General features: G+C 43.9%; 1 protein-coding gene across 3 annotated transcripts in view; it reads right to left on the bottom strand.

Moving 5' to 3' along the window:
- LOC310753830 (fragile X messenger ribonucleoprotein 1-like) overlaps positions 1–18,669 on the bottom strand; it is a 181,572-nt gene that overhangs the window by 102,558 nt on the left and 60,345 nt on the right. For all 3 annotated transcript variants that reach the window (XM_083595183.1, XM_083595182.1, XM_083595181.1), the window contains 3 exons: positions 11,778–11,871; positions 10,342–10,413; positions 487–635 (listed from right to left, as the gene is read on the bottom strand). In XM_083595183.1, the coding sequence (XP_083451309.1) occupies positions 487–635; positions 10,342–10,413; positions 11,778–11,871 (315 nt within the window). The remainder of the gene's footprint in view (positions 1–486; positions 636–10,341; positions 10,414–11,777; positions 11,872–18,669) is intronic.

The following is an 18,669-nucleotide window of genomic DNA, read 5'->3' as shown; positions in this document are numbered from 1 at the left end:
CAGCTTGTTCCTCTGCAAGTATGTTTTCTTGTTCCAGCCAGCCCTGAAAATTCCATTTCATACAATTTACTAATTATGCTGAGGCGGCTGATTGGCCTATAATTAGCTGGATCATCTTTCTTCCTTTCTTTATATATTGGGACAATGATTGAAAGTCCCCAGTCTTTGGGGATGTGTATCAATGCAGGTGAATAGTGAAGCCAGAATAGGGGTCCAAAACTCCAAGGTGTTTTTGATGGCCTCAGCAGGAATTAAATCTTCTCCTGGAGCTTTCCCGTTTTAGTTGGGCTATAAGGTTCTCAATCTCTGTTCTTGACACAGAAGCCCACTTTGGAAGGTTTTCTATGTTTTGGATATTTTGGCAACTTCCACCATTGGTATCCCAACAACAACAACAACAACTATAATGGGATGAAAACGTTTCGAATGGTATTACAAACTTAAGAAAGTTGATTAAAATTATTTATAAAAGACCTCTATACTCACATTTGCCTTAAATCTTCTGGCACATCAAGTTTGATCTTATGAAATGTATCCTTTGTTGTAGGTTTGTTGGGATTTGCAGATCTTAGGCGCTCAATTGTGACAATTTCATTGTAGGTAGCATCACAGGCTGCATATTCTATTACATAAAACTAATTAAAAAGGACAAAACTGTCTCAGACATTGTTAAACTGAGAAGTGATGTATGCTACAAGTGTACTCTGAAGGGGGTCTGTATTTTACTTTTGGGATAAACTATTTTATTTTGCTTCAGTATGTAAACTTACAGTTGCAATCAAAATTATTCAACCCCCATTGCAAATCAGGTTTACTATCAAAATTTACAGACTTTCAGCTGTTTGCAATGAGCAAATCAAACAAAAGCAATTGAAATAGCTCAACACAACAGATACTTCAAGTGGTTTCCCCCAATTCAGTTTAAATTGCAACTTACACTGTATAGAGGTAACGCTCCCTGGGTAGGAAAAATCCATGCCAAACTTCTGAGCATCGGAATTTCCCCAGCGGACTCCTTAAAGATGAACTTACGCTCAGCCTTATTGAGCAAAGATTAGCGGACATTGAAAATCAACACAACCTCGCCAGGGGTGGGGGTGTCTGTTCCCCCAGGTATCACGGAATAACCCCACCACTTGGCCTTCCATCATACATGTCATCTCTTTCATCAGTACCACACCGACTTGCATTTACTCGTGCAAGGTTCAATGTCTTTCCATCGAACCTGCTGAACCACAGATTTTCCAAGGGTTTGGTGTCTCCGCTATGCGTGTGTGACGGGGAAACTGTTGAATCTCTTTCACATATAATGTTCAACTGTCCCCTACATAGCATAGCCAGGGCTAAATTCCTGGGTCCTGCTTTACTGCGCTTGGTTGGCAGACCTGTTGAGTCACACGCCGCACTGCTTTTGCAGGATACAGATCCTTCTGTAACTCTGCAGGTGGCGAGATTTCTGAATGCGGTTATCTCACACTCAAAAACCACCAAAAAACAACAACAACATCAAAACTAATCGGACTGTTATGATGAGAGTGCATGTCAGAGTTCGTCTTCAGTTTTCCTTTTCTGTGATCCGCCCCTTGGAGCTCTCCTGGCCCCAAGCTGTCACTTGGCTCTGCTCAATGACCCACCCTTGCATCGTGGTGTTCACCTTCTGTTGTCGGATATATCTGGTTTTATGTCTCTGTGTTTTTATGTTTGTACATATTTTATGGGCTAATAGCCGTAATAAAATCAATATTCAATATTCAACGCTCCGCTTTGCGAAGGCAAACCTCGCACCAGACATGCAACAGTATGTCAAGGAGCATTGCACCTGCTTTCCCTGACCTTTTGCCTTCTTGGCTAGAAAACAGGGTTTTTCCTCTGAAATTGTGTCCTCTCACAATTTGTTTGTTAGACATATCGCTTGGCTGAAGCATGACCGGGGACGCAGACGTAATCAAGTATCGGGGGGAAACTTTGAGGGAAACACCTGCTGACATGTGTATTTGCTAATGCTGGAAATGTGCTTAGATAGAAATATGTTAAGTTCAGGGTGGTTTCACTACTGTTTCCGATTGTTGACTTCTGCTAATAAAAGGAGCCTCAGCAGAGCTAGTTGGCAGCTTGTTTGGAGCATGCTTGCCAGCGTGCGTCTGCACAGCTCACCTGCATCCAACCTCCTGCCATCTCTGTTTTTCCTACAATACTGGTTTCTCCAGTCTTAACCCCCTGAACAGAATGTTGATCACTTTTCCTACCTGTGCAGTTATCTTTCCATAAGGGCAGGCATTGATGCCAAAATCCAGCACTATCTTAGCTCTGTGAGTGCACCTTTCTCCTAATTGAAGTGCAGAGTGTTTGAGGACCGGGACATTCGCAGGGAAACCAAAATGCTTGTTTACAAAGCTACTGTACTACCAACACTTGTGAAACGTGGACCACTTATAAACACCATCTCCAACTCCTCGAAAGATTCCATCAACAGTATCTCAAAAAAAAATTATATCTCACTTGTGAAGACAGGTGAACTAATGACAGTGTATTGGAAGAAGCAAAGATCACCAGTGTCAAAGCAATGATTCTTCAACATCAACTTCGTTGGATGGGTCATGTGGTTCAGATGCCTGATTATCGTCTTCCAAAGCAACTACTCTATTCCCAACTTAAGAATGGAAAGCGAAATACAGGCTGACAACAAGAGAGGATTAAATATGCTCTCAATGCATATCTATAAAAAAACCCCCGCTGTATACAGGTGAAACTAATATATGAGATAGACTCATGATATGCAAAGCGAGTTACGTCAAGCCTTTATTTGTTATAATTGTGATATTATGGCGTACAGCTGATAAAAACCCCAAATTAACAATCTCAGAAAATTAGAATATCGTGAAAAGGTGCAGTAGCTATTCAATCCATAACACCTGCAATGGGTTCAGTAGGAAGCACAATCATGGGGAAGGCTGCTGACCTGACAGTTGTGCAAAAAGCCATCATAAGGAGGTAAAGCCTCAAAGGGTAATTGCAGAAGAAGTTGGATGTTCCCAAAGTGCTGTATCGAAGAACATTAATGGAAAGTTATGCGGAAGGGGAAAGTGTGGAAGAAAAAGGTGCACACACAGCAGGGATGACCACAGCCTGAAGAGGATTGTCAGGAAAAGACCATTCAAACGTGTTGGGGATTTTCACAAGGAGTGGACTGAGGCTGGAGTTAGTGCATCAAGAGCTACCACACACAGACGGATCCTGGAGATGGGCTTCAAATGTCATGTTCCTCTTGTCAAGCCACTCCTGAACAAGAAACAACGTCAGAAGCATCTTGCCTGGGCTAAAGAAGAAAAAAGAACTGGTCTGTTGCTCAGTGGTCCCAAGTCCTCTTTTCTGATGAGAGCAGCTTTTGCATCTCATTTGGAAACCAAGGACCCAGAGTCTGGAGGAAGAATGGGGAGGCACACAATGCCAGGTGCTTGAAGTCCAGTGTGAAGTTTCCAATGCCAGATGCTTGAAGTCCAGTGTGAAGTGTTGATTTGGGGAGCCATGCCATCAGCTGGTGTTGGTCCACTGTGCTTCATTAAATCCAGGGTCAACGCAGCCGTCTACCAGGAGATTTTGGAGCACTTCAATGCTTCCTTCTACAGACGAGCTTTATGGGGATGCTGACTTCATTTTCCAGCAGGACTTGGCACCTGCCCACACTGCCAAAAGTACCAAAACCTGGTTCAATGCCCATGGGATTATTGTGCTTGATTGGCCAGCAAACTCGCCTGACCTGAACCCCATAGAGAATCTATGGGGCATTGCCAAGAGAAAGATGAGAGACATGAGACCGAACAATGCAGAAGAGCTGAAGGCTGCTATTGAAGCATCCTGGTCTTCCATAACACCTCAGCAGTGCCACAGGCTGATCGCATCCATGCCACGCCGCATTGAGGCAGTAATTGATGCAAAAGGGGCCCAAACCAAGTACTGAGTACATATGCATGTTTCTACTTCTCAGAGGTCCAATATTGCTCTATTTGCAATCCTTGTTTTGCTGATTTCATTTAATATTCTAATTTTCTGAGATTGTTAGTTTGGGGTTTTCATCAGCTGTACACCATAATATCACAATTACAACAAATAAAGGCTTGACATATCTCGCTTTGCATGTCATGAGTCTATCTCATATATTAGTTTCACCTTTTAAGTTGAATTACTGAAATAAATTGCCGAAGAATTGATGCTTTTGAATTATGGTGCTGGAGGAGACTCTTGAGAGTCCCATGGACTGCAAGAAGATCAAACCTATCCATTCTTAAGGAAATCAGCCCTGAGTGCTCACTGGAAGGACAGATCCTGAAGCTGAGGCTCCAGTACTTTGGCCACCTCATGAGAAGAGAAGACTCCCTGGAAAAGACCCTGATGTTGGGAAAGATGGAGGGCACAAGGAGAAGGGGACGACAGAGGACGAGATGGTTGGATAGTGTCTTCGAAGCTACCAGCATGAGTTTGACCAAACTGCGGGAGGCAGTGGAAGACAGAAGTGCCTGGCGTGCTCTGGTCCATGGGGTCACGAAGAGTCGGACACGACTAAACGACTAAACAACAACAACTGAAATAAATGAACTTTTCCACGGTATTCTCATTTTCCGAGTTTCACCTGTAAGCACGGAAAATTGGGAAACACTGGCCTGCATGCACTCCAATTGGAGAACAGCCTTTACCAAAGGTGTCGTGGCCTTTGAAGACTTTTGAACTCAGGACGCAAGGGAGAAATGTGCTCAGAGGAAGGCACTTTTGGCAAATCCTCACCATGATCAACTCCTGCCCAGAAACCTATGCTACCACTGTGGAAGGACATGCGGGTCCAGAATTGGCCTCCACAGTCACTTACAGACATGCCATGTCCGTGGAAGACAATCTTACTTGGCCACAAGTGATCGCCAAAGAAGATTATTTAACCCCCTGAATAGAATCCCTCAGAACAGCACAAATACAACAGGTGTTGTCTCAAGCACACCTGATGCAACTAATCAAGGGCTTCATTAGTTGTACCAGGTGTGCTTGAGCTGGAACACATGAAATACCTGAGCTGGCTCTGGGGTTTGCTGAGTGTTACATTTGGCTGCATGTTAGAAATATAGTTAAGTCAAGAGAATGGTCCAAGAAGGTAAGAGAAGAGAAGAGATCACTGTCCTTCACAAAAAAGGAGGATACAAAAAGATAGCGAAGGCACTGAATGTTCCTAGAGACACCGCTGGAGGCATAGTTTGCAAGTTCAAAGTTAAAGGAACAGTGGTTACACTACCTGGACAGGGCAGAAAAAGGAAGCTATCTGCAGCAGCAACCAGACTTCTGGGAAGGCAGGCTGGGAAAAACCCTCAGTGACTGCATAAGAGCTGCAGCAAGACTTGGTGGCAGTGAGCAGAGTAAGGCACGTACGAAACACAGAAGGTTTCCTTGCTAGAACTCCAATACTACTGACCCAAAAGCACAAGAAAAGTTGGCTCCAGTATGCTCAAAAACATATAAATAAGCCACATAAGTTTTGGATTCTGTTTTGTGGAGTGATGAAACAAACTTGGAACTTTTTGGCCCCATGGATCAGCGTTATGTCTGGAGGAAGAAGAATGAAGCATACGCTGAAGAGAACACTCTGCCTACAGTGAAGAATGGTGGTGGCTCGGTGATGCTCTGGAGCTCCTTTGCATCCTCTGGCACTGGAAACATGCAGCGTGTGGAAGGCAGGATGGATTCATTGAAATATCAGGAAATCCTAGAAGGAAACATCATGGTATCTGTGAGGAAGCTGAAGCTTGGGTGTCATTGGACCTTCCAACAGGACAATGATCCCAAGCATACCTCAAATTCCACCAAGGCAGAAGTCCTGGAAGGTTCTACAGTGGCCATCAGTGTCACCTGACTTGAACCCCATAGAAAATCTCTGGTGGGATTTGAAGAAGGTGGTTGCAGCACGCAAACCCAAGAATATTACTGAACTGGAGGCCGCTGTCTGGCTATGCATCTCGTTTGAAGTAGGTCACAGCAGCAAAACGCTGCACTACTAAGTACAGTGGTGCCCCGCAAGACGAATGCCTCGCAAAACGAAAAACGCGCAAGACGAAAGGGTTTTTCGGCTTTTGCGTCGCTTCACAAGACAATTTTCCCTATGGGTTTGCTTCGCAAGACGAAACGTCTTGCGAGTTTGTTTCCTTTTTCTTAAAGCCGCTAAGCCGTTAATAGCCGCTAAGCCGCTAAGCCGTTAATAGCCGCTAAGCCACTAAGCTGCTAATAGCCGCTAAGCCGCTAATAGCCGCTAAGCCGCTAATAGCCGTGCTTCGCAAGATGAAAAAACCGCAAGACGAAGAGACTCGCGGAACGGATTAATTTCGTCTTGCGAGGCACCACTGTACTAAAGATGCTTGCTATGAAGGGGTTGAAGGGGTTGGAGAAGCCAGTATAAGTTGGAATTTCAGCTGAATTTGGGGAAACTACTTGAAGCATCCGTTGTGTTGAGCCTGAGTCTGTTGTGTTGAGCCTGTATTTACTTGAGTCTGATGTGCACCTTTTTTTGCCAAATCACGCTGCAAAAAAATTGGTGCACATTAGATTAGATGGAGGGCAGGCTCCTTTACCACCACTTGCTCTGCCCTAGTTCTGCATCTTGCTGTTTGTCCTCAAGGGTAAGAGACAGACTGTTCTGTTATTTGATGGCTATCTGGGCTGCCGCTCCCCCCCCAAAAAATAAAATATAAAAATCCAACCCTGCTTTGAATCCCAAGTCCACACCATCACCACCCACTGTCTCCATGCTTCTTTACCCAACGCCCCTCGATGCAGACTTTGGTCTCTGTCGAACGTTAATGCGCTTTCCCACCAATAAGATCTTAAATGCAGAAGTTTGGGGTGATCCTAGCAGCTATACATGCACAGCCCATGTTTACTTAGAATCACAGAACCATAGAACTGTAGAGTTGGAAGGGACCCCAAGAGAAAGGTGTCAAGCAAGGCTGCATACTGGCCCCACTCTTATTTAATTTTTACATTAATTCCATGGTGGGCCATCTTCACAACATAAATTTTCACTCCCCAAAGCTTGCTGGAAGACGCATTTCTGTTCTGTTCTATGCAGCAATACTTTCAAGAACACCTATTGGCCTCAAAAGAGCACTGAGAGCACTAACACAGTATTGCAAGGAGAACCAGCTAGAACTCACCTATCAGAAAACTAAGATCATGGCATTTGCCAAAAGGCCTATGAACCGTTAGATGACCACAAGATTGAGCAGGTCTCTTGTTTCGAATACATGGCGGTAGTTTTTCACTCTACCGGCAATAGGAAAGCCCATGGGGAACATGTTGCTGAAACTGCACAGAGAAGCTAATCTGTAATCCTTAAATTTCTTAAAACAAGAGGTGGCCACTATATACCTGCAGCACTCAACTTATTTGAAGCCTAGCCAATAGTACAACCTCTCTATGGTGCCCAGCTGGGCCCCTTCTCCAATTTTGCACCCCTAGAACTCGTACAAACCAAATTTCTAAGATCAGCCCTTCAAGTCCCAAAATGAGTCCTAATACCACCCTGAGACTAGAAACAGGTTTCATAAAAGTGGAGGCTAGAGTGTGGGTGACGATACTCAACTACTGGCTCAGACTTTCTTTATTTCCCCTTGGCCTTGCCCCACTAACTATGAATGATGATTTTCAATCCACATGGAAACAGGCTGTGGCAACAAAGATCTCAACCCTAGGCTTCTCTCTAGGTCCTCTACTCAGCATGGAATACGAACAGGCCAAAGCTCTCATAAAACAGTGTGTTGCAGACACTGAACGCCAATTGGATCTAGCCAGGACCCCAACTTTTATTGCCAATGGATCCTCCAGGTATTCTGCCTCCCCTATGGCATATCTAGCTAAACTCGAAATCCCTAAAAACCGGAGGACCTTTACTTTGGCTCGATGTCATGCCCTCCCTTCGGCTGTCCTTGAAGGCCGATAAAGGTAGATTGCTTACCTGGAGAGACAATGCCCCTGTGATTCTGGACAAATAGAAACAACAGAGCATGTGCTTCTCCAGTATCTTTATTATAGAGACATTCGTACTAGCCTCAGCTTACCATTACTGCATAAGTACCCAGGGCGCACAGGAAAATTCTATACCTCCTTGCTGCTTCCAGATACCAACCCTGCTACAAAATACAACGTTGCCAGATTCTGCACAGCAGTGCTCAAAAATTCGTCAGATGATGACCTGTGCCACAAACTAGATATAATGACCACTCATATTAGAGTGCTCTGTAGACTGATAGCTATATTCTTATATACTAACTTTTTACTGGGGCTGAAACTGCCTTGGTCGCGCTGGTCGATGATCTCTGGCAGGCTAGGGATAAAGGTGAGAGCTGTTTCCTAGTTCTGCTGGATCTCTCAGCGGCCTTTGATACCATCAACCATAGCATCCTTCTGGACCGTCTAGAGGGGCTGGGAGCTGGGGGCACTGTTATACAGTGGTTCCACTCCTTTCTCCTGGGCCGTGTCCAGAAAGTGGTGTTAGGGGATGAGTGTTCAGACCCCTGGGCTCTCACTTGTGAATCAGAACCAGTGAAGGGGGTGACTGTCTTGTGTGAGTGCCTGGAGGCGGTTGGTGGATGGGTGGTGGCTAACAGATTGAGGTTGAATCCTGAAAAGACAGAAGTACTGTTTTGGGGGGACAGGGGGCGGGCAGGTGTGGAGGACTCCCTGGTCCTGAATGGGGTAACTGTGCCCCTGAAGGACCAGGTGCGCAGCCTGGGAGTCATTTTGGACTCACAGCTGTCCATGGAGGTGCAGGTCAATTCTGTGTCCAGGGCAGCTGTCTACCAGATCCATCTGGTACGCAGGCTGAGACCCTACCTGCCTGCAGACTGTCTTGTCAGAGTGGTGCATGCTCTAGTTATCTCTCGCTTGTACTGCAATGCGCTCTACGTGGGGCTACCTTGGAAGGTGACTTGGAAACTGCAATTAATCCAGAATGTAGCTGTCAGACTGGTGACTGGGAGTGGCTGCCGGGACCATATAACACCAGTCCTAAGAGACCTGCATTGGCTCCCAGTACGTTTCCGAGAAAAGTGTTGGTGCTGACCTTTAAAGCCGTAAACGGCCTCGGTTCTGTATACCTGAAGGAGCGTCTCCACCCCAATTGTTCAGCCCAGACACTGAGATCCAACGTCGCGGGCCTTCTGGCGGTTCCCTCACTGCAAGAAGTGAGGTTACGGGGAACCAGGCAGAGGGCCTTCTTGGTAGTGGCGCCTGCCCTGTGGAACGCCCTCGCATCAGATGTCAAGGAAATAAGCAACTATCCTACTTTTAAAAGACATCTACATGCAGCCTTAATGTTTAATGCTGTATTGTGTTTTTAATATTCAATTGGGAGCCACCAGCCAGATGGGCGGGGTATAAATTATATTATTATTATTATTATTATTATTATTATTATTATTATTATTATTTATTACGCTCTTTCACTCTTGTCTAACGTTCTTAACCCTTCCAGCCTTTCTCAACCTTGGGTCCCCAGATGATGTTGAACTACAACTCCCATCGTCCCTAGCTAGCAAGGCCAGAGCTCAGGGATGATGGGAGTTGTAGTCCAACAACATCTGGGGACCCAAGGTTGAGAAACACTAACTGTCTTAGCCTATTTTGGATTCTTATAGACTTTTATATACACTTTCTGTTTTAACTCCTTTTAGGGGTTTTTTAACTTTTTAAGGATTTTAAATTATTGTACCCCTCCCTCCTTTTGTTGGTCTACAACCATAATAAAGATCTGTTGTTGTTATTGTTGTTGTTGTTGGCTGCCTTCGCCCACTCCTCTCCATGCATCCCTCAGATTTGCAGGTGGAGGGTCAGGGGTTTGCTTCCTGGTTCTCTTTGCTACCCCACTCCTTCCCTTTTGCACCAGGAAAAGCCTCTTATTAATTTTTTTCACTTGTGGGGGAAGCTGTTTGGAGCAGGAAAAAAGATGCAGCCTCTCTGTTCTTGAAACAAGCACTGACTCATTGTTGTAAAGAGTGCACTTTTGTTGATGTGCATGGCATTCAACAGCAAATACTTTTTTTGGTTACAGGGTTCTGAAAATTGAGGTGCGCATTAGATTTGATGGCAGATTAGACTCAAGTAAATATGGTATTTCAGTTGCTTTTGTTTGATCTGCTCATTGCAAACAGCTGAAAGTCTGTAAATTTTGATAATAATTTCAATTGCAACTGTAGATTCTAGTAACAATGTCCAATAAATAAGCAGTACTTGAAAAGAGACCCACAAGAACTTAAAATCCGAAGCTAAACATAACATGTCAATACCAGAATATTAAAATAAATATATTCCTACCTCACCCTTTATCATTCTCACTTTAGCCAGCCACCAGCAACATGGCTCCTTTTCATTAGCCCTGGAATAAACCTAAACAAAATCTTAGTGTAGAACATCATACCATTATGAAATAAAGACAGTTATCTAATGGAAAGACAGTACACAATAATAATAATAATGTCCCCACTATACTGGCAATTAGGAGCTAAAAAGATATATTTGTATTATTTATAGGCCCCTAAGCTACCAGTGAGTCCCAGTACCACAACCATTCTGATATATTAAATGTGCAAGGTCTTTCCACACTCCTAAAGCTACTGATATTTTTACTGAACTTTTCTAGCTGTGTATTTCAATAACCTTGCTTCCTGTAGAACAGCTTGCATGTTTTACAACTGCCCTGAACCCTCCAGAAATCTTTTGCTTGTTACATTTGAACATGACTGCTACAGAGTACTATCGTACAGCCCAGACACTGAAGTCCTCCTCCAAGGGTCTTCTGGCCGTTCCCTCACTGCAAGAAGTGAAGTTACAAAAAAAACCAGGCAGAGGAACTTCTCGGCAGTGGCGCCCTCCCTGTGGAATGCCCTCCTATCAGATGTCAAGGAGATAAAGAACTACACTACTTTTAGAAGACATCTGAAGGCAGCCCTGTATCGGGAAGTTTTTAATGTTTCACGTTTTACTATGTTTTTATACGTATTGTAAGCCACCCAGAGTGGCTGGGGAAACCCAGGCAGATAGGCAGGGTATAAATAATAAAATTATTGTTGTTGATGCTGTTGTTCCATAAGGAGCATAGATATCAATACTACACAATACAAAGTATGGGGCACCTTTCAATTGTGTGTTCTATCCTGCTTTAATTGCTGCTGAACCTCAACACAACTGTGCATGTTAAGCAGAAGACATCCTGCACCTCACCGCGTTTCATAAAAATTAATAATGAATGCCACGCCTCCCCGCGGTGGCAGAGGGTCCTGCCGTACCTCCCTGCAGTGGCGGAGGGTGCGCCACACTTACACGCAGCAGCCAAGGGCCTTGACGAGGCTCCCTGTGGCGATGGAGGGACTTAAAATGTAATGAAGTAGTAGATTTAATAAAAATATTAAATAAACTTCCATATAATATATTTAATATATTTTCAACTAATTTAAGAGTAGTTTAAGTGATTTACTAGTCAAGTTGCATCTGCTTCCCGACTCAGAGGTCTAAGTGGAATCTATGCATGCATAAGCCTCACTGAGTTCAACTAAACTTACTTCTACTTTCCTGGGAGTAAGTCTCATTGACTTCAGTAGGGCTTGTTTGTGAGTAGATACACATTTGCTTGTACTGCTTACCAAAAAACACCCTCCCCATCATTCTCACATAGTGCCCAACCTCCCATTTCAGCATAAGGCAGCCAACTAAATCTTCTCCCTTCCATTCCCTCCCCAGAAGGGAGTTCTTACCTCAACTTCATCACTTTCATTTATATCTTTATTGTGCCCCGCAGGTGGAGGAAACCTAACATCATGGAATGGAATCTGTCTCTCTGGCTGCCAGCTGAAATACAAAATGAACACCTAAGATATTATTTTTATTCATCTATTTATTACATTTATATACCACCTTTATCTTCCAAGGATCTCAGGGTGGTGTACATGGTTCTCCTCCTCCCATTTCATCCTCACAACAACCCTGCGAGGTAGGTTAGGCTAAGAGTGGTGACTGCCCCAAGGTCACCCAGTAAGCTTCATGGCTGGGTGAGGATTCAAACCCTGCTCTCCCAGGTCCAACACTCTAACCATTATGTAACTGAAGCAAGGAAGGCAAAAAGTACACATCATCATTAAAGAATGGTGGCCAATGATTACTCACCTGGAACCCAACCCTGTGAGTTGAAATAACCTGAACAAATTCAAAATTATCAAGAGTCTTCAATGACCTAACTAACTTGGAAAGAGAAGGGAAGAGATGGGTTCATAATCCTGAAATACTCCATAAATTAGAAGACTTAAAAAAAAAAGTAACCAGAAACTGTTTCACTCATTGCTCCTAGATTAATTTCCTTTGTCTTTCATTGGCAAAGTTTAATGCAAACCAGCACAACATAACTAGTGTTGGAAACTCGAGATATGTAAGCTGTTTGCCAAATGGCCCCTTAAATGTAGGTTACGGGTGCCACAACGGAATGTCTAGTCAGCATTTTTCTTCTTTCGCAAGATTACAAAGCAAAAAATAAATTGTGCATATTGTCAACATTAATAAATTGTACAATTCAGTCACACATTTTACCAATTACAGCAATCTTATTTTTGGAAACACATTAACTAATAGACATTTCACATCAGCGACACATTTTTAATAACACATTTTTAATAGCTATTGCTAACTGAACACCACAAGGAAATGGGGCTCAGCCTCAGCAATAGAGGCCAGCCATAAGCATTTATAAACACTGGTGTGTGTATATATATATATATATATATATATATATGTGTGTGTGTGTGTGTGTGTGTGTGTGTGAACACGCACGCACGCACACACATATATATTCTTAACCCAATAGGTTACCTTGCAGCTTCAGCAAGTACTGCAGTCAAAGTTAAATATGTCTTATCTTGGAAGAATGGGCCTAACAGCACAATCCTAACCATTTCTACACAGAAATAAATCCTACTTAATTCAAAAGGGCTTACTCCCAAGCAAATTGGATTGGGATTGCAACCTAATTCATTATTTTTGAGTGGTACCTCTCCGGCACCATGCTTATGAACACTCCATTCCCAAGATAATTGTTTTTTTGCAGGACCGCCTATACAGCTGAGCCTTCAAAATCCTGCTACATGAAAGATTCTGGGTACCTGAGATGCCACATTTACCGTGGCAAACTATGTACCGTATTTTTCGCACGATTGGACGCACCGGACCATAGGACGCACCTAGTTTTCAGGGGGGGGAAATCAAGGAAAAAATATGATTCCCCCCCCCTGCAGCTCTGGGAGAAGTGGACAGGCTGCACGCAGCCTGTGCGCTACTCCAAGACCTTCTCCCTGCTTTGGCGGGAGGTGGCGGAATTCCCCCACCTCCCGCAAAAGCCCACAGGAGCCCCGCGTGACTCCTGCGGGCTTTTCGACCAGGAGGGAGAAGGGACTGAAACGGCCAGTCAGTCCCTTCTCCCTCCTTGGGGAAAAGCCCCCAAGAGCTGCGCGCTCTTTAAAGACTGCGCAGCTCTTGCAGGCTTTTCTGGAGGTGGGGGAATTCCCCCACCTCGCAGAAAAGCCTGCAAGAGCCGCGCAGCCTTTAAAGAGCGCAGGGCTTTTGCCTGCTTTTGCGGGAGGTGGGGGAATTCCCCCATCTCCCGCAAAAGCCCACAGGAGGGTTGGAGAGTAGCAGGAAGGCGTCGCGCGCCTCCCCGCTGCCCCCCATCTTCTGGGGCTGGCGATGGGGGAAGCGCTGCTTTCCCCACCGCCGGCCTCGAAGCCAGGTTGGAGAGTAGCGGGAAGGCGCCGCGCGCCTCCCCGCTGCCCCCCATCCTCTGGGGCTGGCGATGGGGGAAGCGCTGCTTTCCCCACCGCCAGCCTCGAAGCCGGTTTGGAGAGTAGCGGGAAGGCGTTGCGCGCCTTCCTGCTGCCCCCCATCCTCTGGGGCTGGCGATGGGGGAAGCGCTGCTTTCCCCACTGCCAGCCTCGAAGCCGGTTTGGAGAGTAGCGGGAAGGCGTTGCGCGCCTTCCTGCTGCCCCCCATCCTCTGGGGCGGGTGATGGGGGAAGCGCTGCTTTCCCCACCGCCAGCCTCAAAGAGCAGACTCTCCTGGCTTCAGCGGAAGCAACGCGAAGCCTCCGGAGCGCAGGCTTCGGAGGCTTTGCCTTGCTATCGCTGAAGCCAGGGAGCCTGCATTCGCTCCATAGGACGCACACACATTTCCCCTTCATTTTTGGAGGGGAAAAAGTGCGTCCTATAGAGTGAAAAATACGGTAAATGGTAACGCATTTTGCAGAACTTACTTTTAATATCCAGAATCTGAGAATCTCTTAAAACATTAACAGATTAATGAAAGCACAATCCTTCCTCTCTCACTTGATGGCTGCGATGCCCACTCAAGAGTGTTTTCTTGTGTAAATACAACTAATGGCGCTCCAGTATTAGGGATTAATCACAATAAAAAAAGTTGTTAGACTTACACTAGTGTGGCATAAACAAAACAAACATTTGTTGGCTACAGTTGCATACAGCAATCTGACAAAAGTGGGCTTAAATGTGTTAAGTCTTAAAAATGCCATAATATTCCTTTAGGAGAAAGGGTGGTATATGAATTTTGCAATACAATACAAGGCTATCCCTCTGGAATTTGTTGATCATGTCAAGTCCATTTAGAAGAAAGAAAAACAAACAGAAATTGGTTAAAAAAACTACTATCACTAGACAACTAGATATCTCTCAAAATCATAGCTGTCAACGTTTTCCTTTTTTTAAAAGAGAAATTCCCTTATTCAAAATAGGATTCCTCGCAAGAAAAGGGAAAAGTTGACAGCTATGCTCAGAATGCCCATTTTGAATGTGGGTTTTTCAGTCAGCTTGGCAGCTGTAACAGAAAGGTATGTAACATGTTCTAATTAACTTTTTGAGTATAGGATTGCCCTCTTTTTCCTGGTGAACACCTATGGCTGCAGCATATGCACATCAGACAGAAATTCAAAAGGTGATGCTTCTTCTATCACTGTATGTCTGAAATGGGGAGGTTCCAGTAGTTTGACTTCTGAATTCTGCCTATCATCAAACTGCCAAAGGTACAGTAACTCAGTCATTAAAAAGTTGGAATTCTGAGTCTTTTGGCATATCTGACAGGGGTGTCATAAGGATTAAAAGAAAACATACCTGCAGCATCTGAACACTTGAGCGCAATGCAAATACTTATTACTGTTACTATCTTTAATTTTAAATTGTTTAAATTGCTGTTTTAATTCTTAACTGCTGTACTGTTCAAGTATGCCTACTTTACTGTACTTTTTAATACTTGGATGCTTATTTTAATGTTTCAATTAAATTGTTTTATTGCACATTTTTATTTACAAGTTTTTGTATTATTTTGTAGTTGGTTTTAGTCTTACCTTGGATATCTCGAATGCCTTGTGACTTGAACGTTTTGGCTCCCGAACATCACTAACCCGGAAGTGTGTTCCAGTTTGCGAATGTTCTTTGGAACCCGAACGTTCGACACGGCTTCCATGGCTTCTGATTGAGTGCAGGAAACTCCTGCAGTCAATCGGAAGCCGTGCCTTGGTTGTTGAACGTTTTTGGAAGTCAAACGGATTCCGTTCGACAACCAAGGTACGACTGTATACTTGCAAGCTGCTTAGAAGTCGGCTTCAGCAATCAAGCAGCATATAAATTCATTAATAAAAATTCTGCGGATTATGATTACTATGATGATGAACTTGAAATTTGAGAGAGAGAGAGAGAGAAAGTGAAACAAATGTGCAACTACTGTGCAATGGAGTTGGGAAAGTAGATTATTTGGAGTAGAAATATAATTCTAGCAGTTCCTCCTAAATAATGGGGGTTGGGGGAAGAGAGGAGGTCCCAAACCTCTCCAAAGCAGTCTTCGAGTGCCTCATTACATAAACAAGAAAGGAAAGCTCACAAATGGAATGAAGCAAACTTGGAAAAATAGTAGTTAAAACAACAACAAAGCAACCCCGCCTTAACTCTTCCTTGATTCCCTTCCCACATCAACCATACTTGCCAGCATCTCTCTCCCTACCAACTCCCAAAACAAAGCTCATTTTGCTTAAAAACAAACCCGTGCACACCTTCTCTTTTGAAATAAGGGATGGCACTGTTTTAAGAAAATTGTCTAGTTCCCTTATGGGGTTTCCAGAGACCCGTTGAGCCCCTTGTAAGGTCTCTATCGGTCAGAGAGAACGGAGGCCAACCAGAAACAAAAACTGGTGCAATTGGGTCCCCACTCACCACACGCAGGAGGGAGGAGAACCCCAAACAAAAGGAAACCAGAAATTCTATTCAGGTAGGTAGTCGTGTTGGTCTGACGCAGTTGAAATAAATGAAATAAATAAATAATTGTCCAGTAGCACCTTAGAGACCAACGAAGTTTGTTCTAGGTATAAGCTTAGAAAAAACTTAGTTGGTCTCTAAGGTGCTACTGGCCAATTAAAAAAAAAAATCAAAACCAGAAATGTTTTAATATCTGATCCACAGGTGAATCTCTACATGGTCCGCCCAACAAGAGCGTCAATCATACATCAGAAACACATCATTAGAAAGGAGGTACATCGGATAGAGTTACAGGTAAGTTCACAGGTTACAGGTAAGTCATTAACACCTCCTTGGGTGTCTGGGTGTTTTATTAGTATTTATACAACTGTTAATACAGGGAGACAAAAGGAGAAGCAGGCATGGATGGTTTCTTGTCTGTCGCCTCAAACACCTTCCTGTTGGTCTTTGCCTTGTTTACAACCTAATATCCATTGTATTGTATTGTATTGATCTTTATTACGGCCATTGGCCCATCACACAACAGTTTCCCATACTAACATAATGTACTTAAACCTCCAAATTTAAAACTGCCAAAAACTTACAAACAACAGACAAGAACCAAAGCAAAACAAAAAACAAAGGACCAACATCATACATTACATAAAATTTGTAACATAAATATCACCCTCTGCTTATAAATTAGCAAAAGACATCCATGGTGATATCACCTAATTACAACCTAAAACATAGATCATAGTTTAAAGGGATTATCCGAGCCGCACAGGAGTCCGTTTCTCTTCTTTAGGGATAGGACGCTGATCAAGAATCTGGCAACCATGAGTGATCTTAGGGGGTCATCATCATTTAATAGATATCTCAGTTTGGCTTCATTCGTATCATCGGCAATTCCCTTTAGATATTGAGCGAGAAACTTGCTCCTGGCCGATGAGTGAAGAGCACAGTCAAGAATTATGTGATGCAACGATTCCGGTACCCCACAATTACAATCACATAAGAGCGATATCTGTCCATTGGAGAATCTATTTCTCAGCACGTTCGATGGGAAGGTGTTGAATCTTGCCTTTACAAAGGCATATCTATGAGCCGAAGAAGTCAAGGAATTCAAATAGTTTGGGAGCCTTAAGAGGGGTAATAAACCAAGGTTTAGAGGTGAGCAGGTACCATTGCCCAAGATCATTTTCTGCTGCAAGTCCATCTCCTCTAGTTTACAGGTTACTGTTCTTTTAGCTGGAACTATATCCTGCTCTAGTAATTTGGATGGGGAGATTCCCATTGCCGTAATTTTCAGTTGTAAATTTTTTACCCATGGGCTCTGGAAATCATCTCTCCACATACATTGTATCCAGTACAAGTTTGGGAGACTGTGCCATAGAGATAGCCAGTGACAAAGTATGTGCTTCCACAGAGCGTTTTCCAGGGATACAATATTAAGTTCTATGCGTAGCGCTGAATTACTTACACAGTTGGGCAGTTTCAATATCCCTCTTAAAAACTGATTTTGAATAACCTTTAAGTGAGATAAGTTGACAAAAGTCCCCCAAATTGAGATGGCATAAGCAATTGTCGGGATCACCTTGGCCTTGAAGACTTTCAGCGCCGATGGGATATGAAGGGCCCCATCGGTGAAGAAAAATCGCAAGATCGCCAAGGAGATAGCTTTGGCTCTGTTTGTAACATAGGCTACATGGGCCTTCCATCTAAGGTTATGTTGTAACCAAACTCCCAAGTATTGGAATCTATAGACTTGTTCGATGACTCTCCCGTCAATTCTCCAATTATGGAGTTTCCGGCTCTTTGAGAAAACTAGGACTTTAGATTTTCCATAATTAATTGTAAGGGAATTTGCGTTACAATATGATCCAAAAAATTTTAAGGCCCTCATAAGACCTACTCTAGAAAAAGAAAGGATGACTGCGTCATCCGCATATAGTAACAAAGGGCAGCGATAAAGTGCTAGGCGTGGTGCGTGAATCTTTTCTTGAGCCTCTATTAGGGGAGTCCTCATGTCGCTTATGAACAAATTGAACAGGAATGGAGCCAATATACAACCCTGTCGGACACCTCTGTTAATGGAAATTGAATTGGTGAGATCACCCTCAGGGGTGAGTCTCACTCTAGCCGCTGAGTTCTCATGGAGTTTGATTATTAGCCAGAGAAGCCTTCTGTCGATGCCCCAGCGGGTGAGTTTTTCCCAGAGGATGCTCCTGGAGATACTATCAAATGCTGCCTTTAGGTCAATGAATGCCACACAGAGTTGGCCACCCTTTGGGGTGGAATATTTCCAGGCAAGATGCTGTAAAATTAGAATATGATTAATTGTTGACTGTTTTGGGCGGAATCCAGC

The sequence above is a fragment of the Podarcis filfolensis genome (genome assembly GCF_964270895.1).
Source record: "Podarcis filfolensis genome assembly, chromosome: W".
Classification (NCBI taxonomy): Eukaryota; Metazoa; Chordata; class Lepidosauria; order Squamata; family Lacertidae; genus Podarcis; species Podarcis filfolensis.
This window is presented reverse-complemented; position numbering and strand designations above follow the sequence as displayed.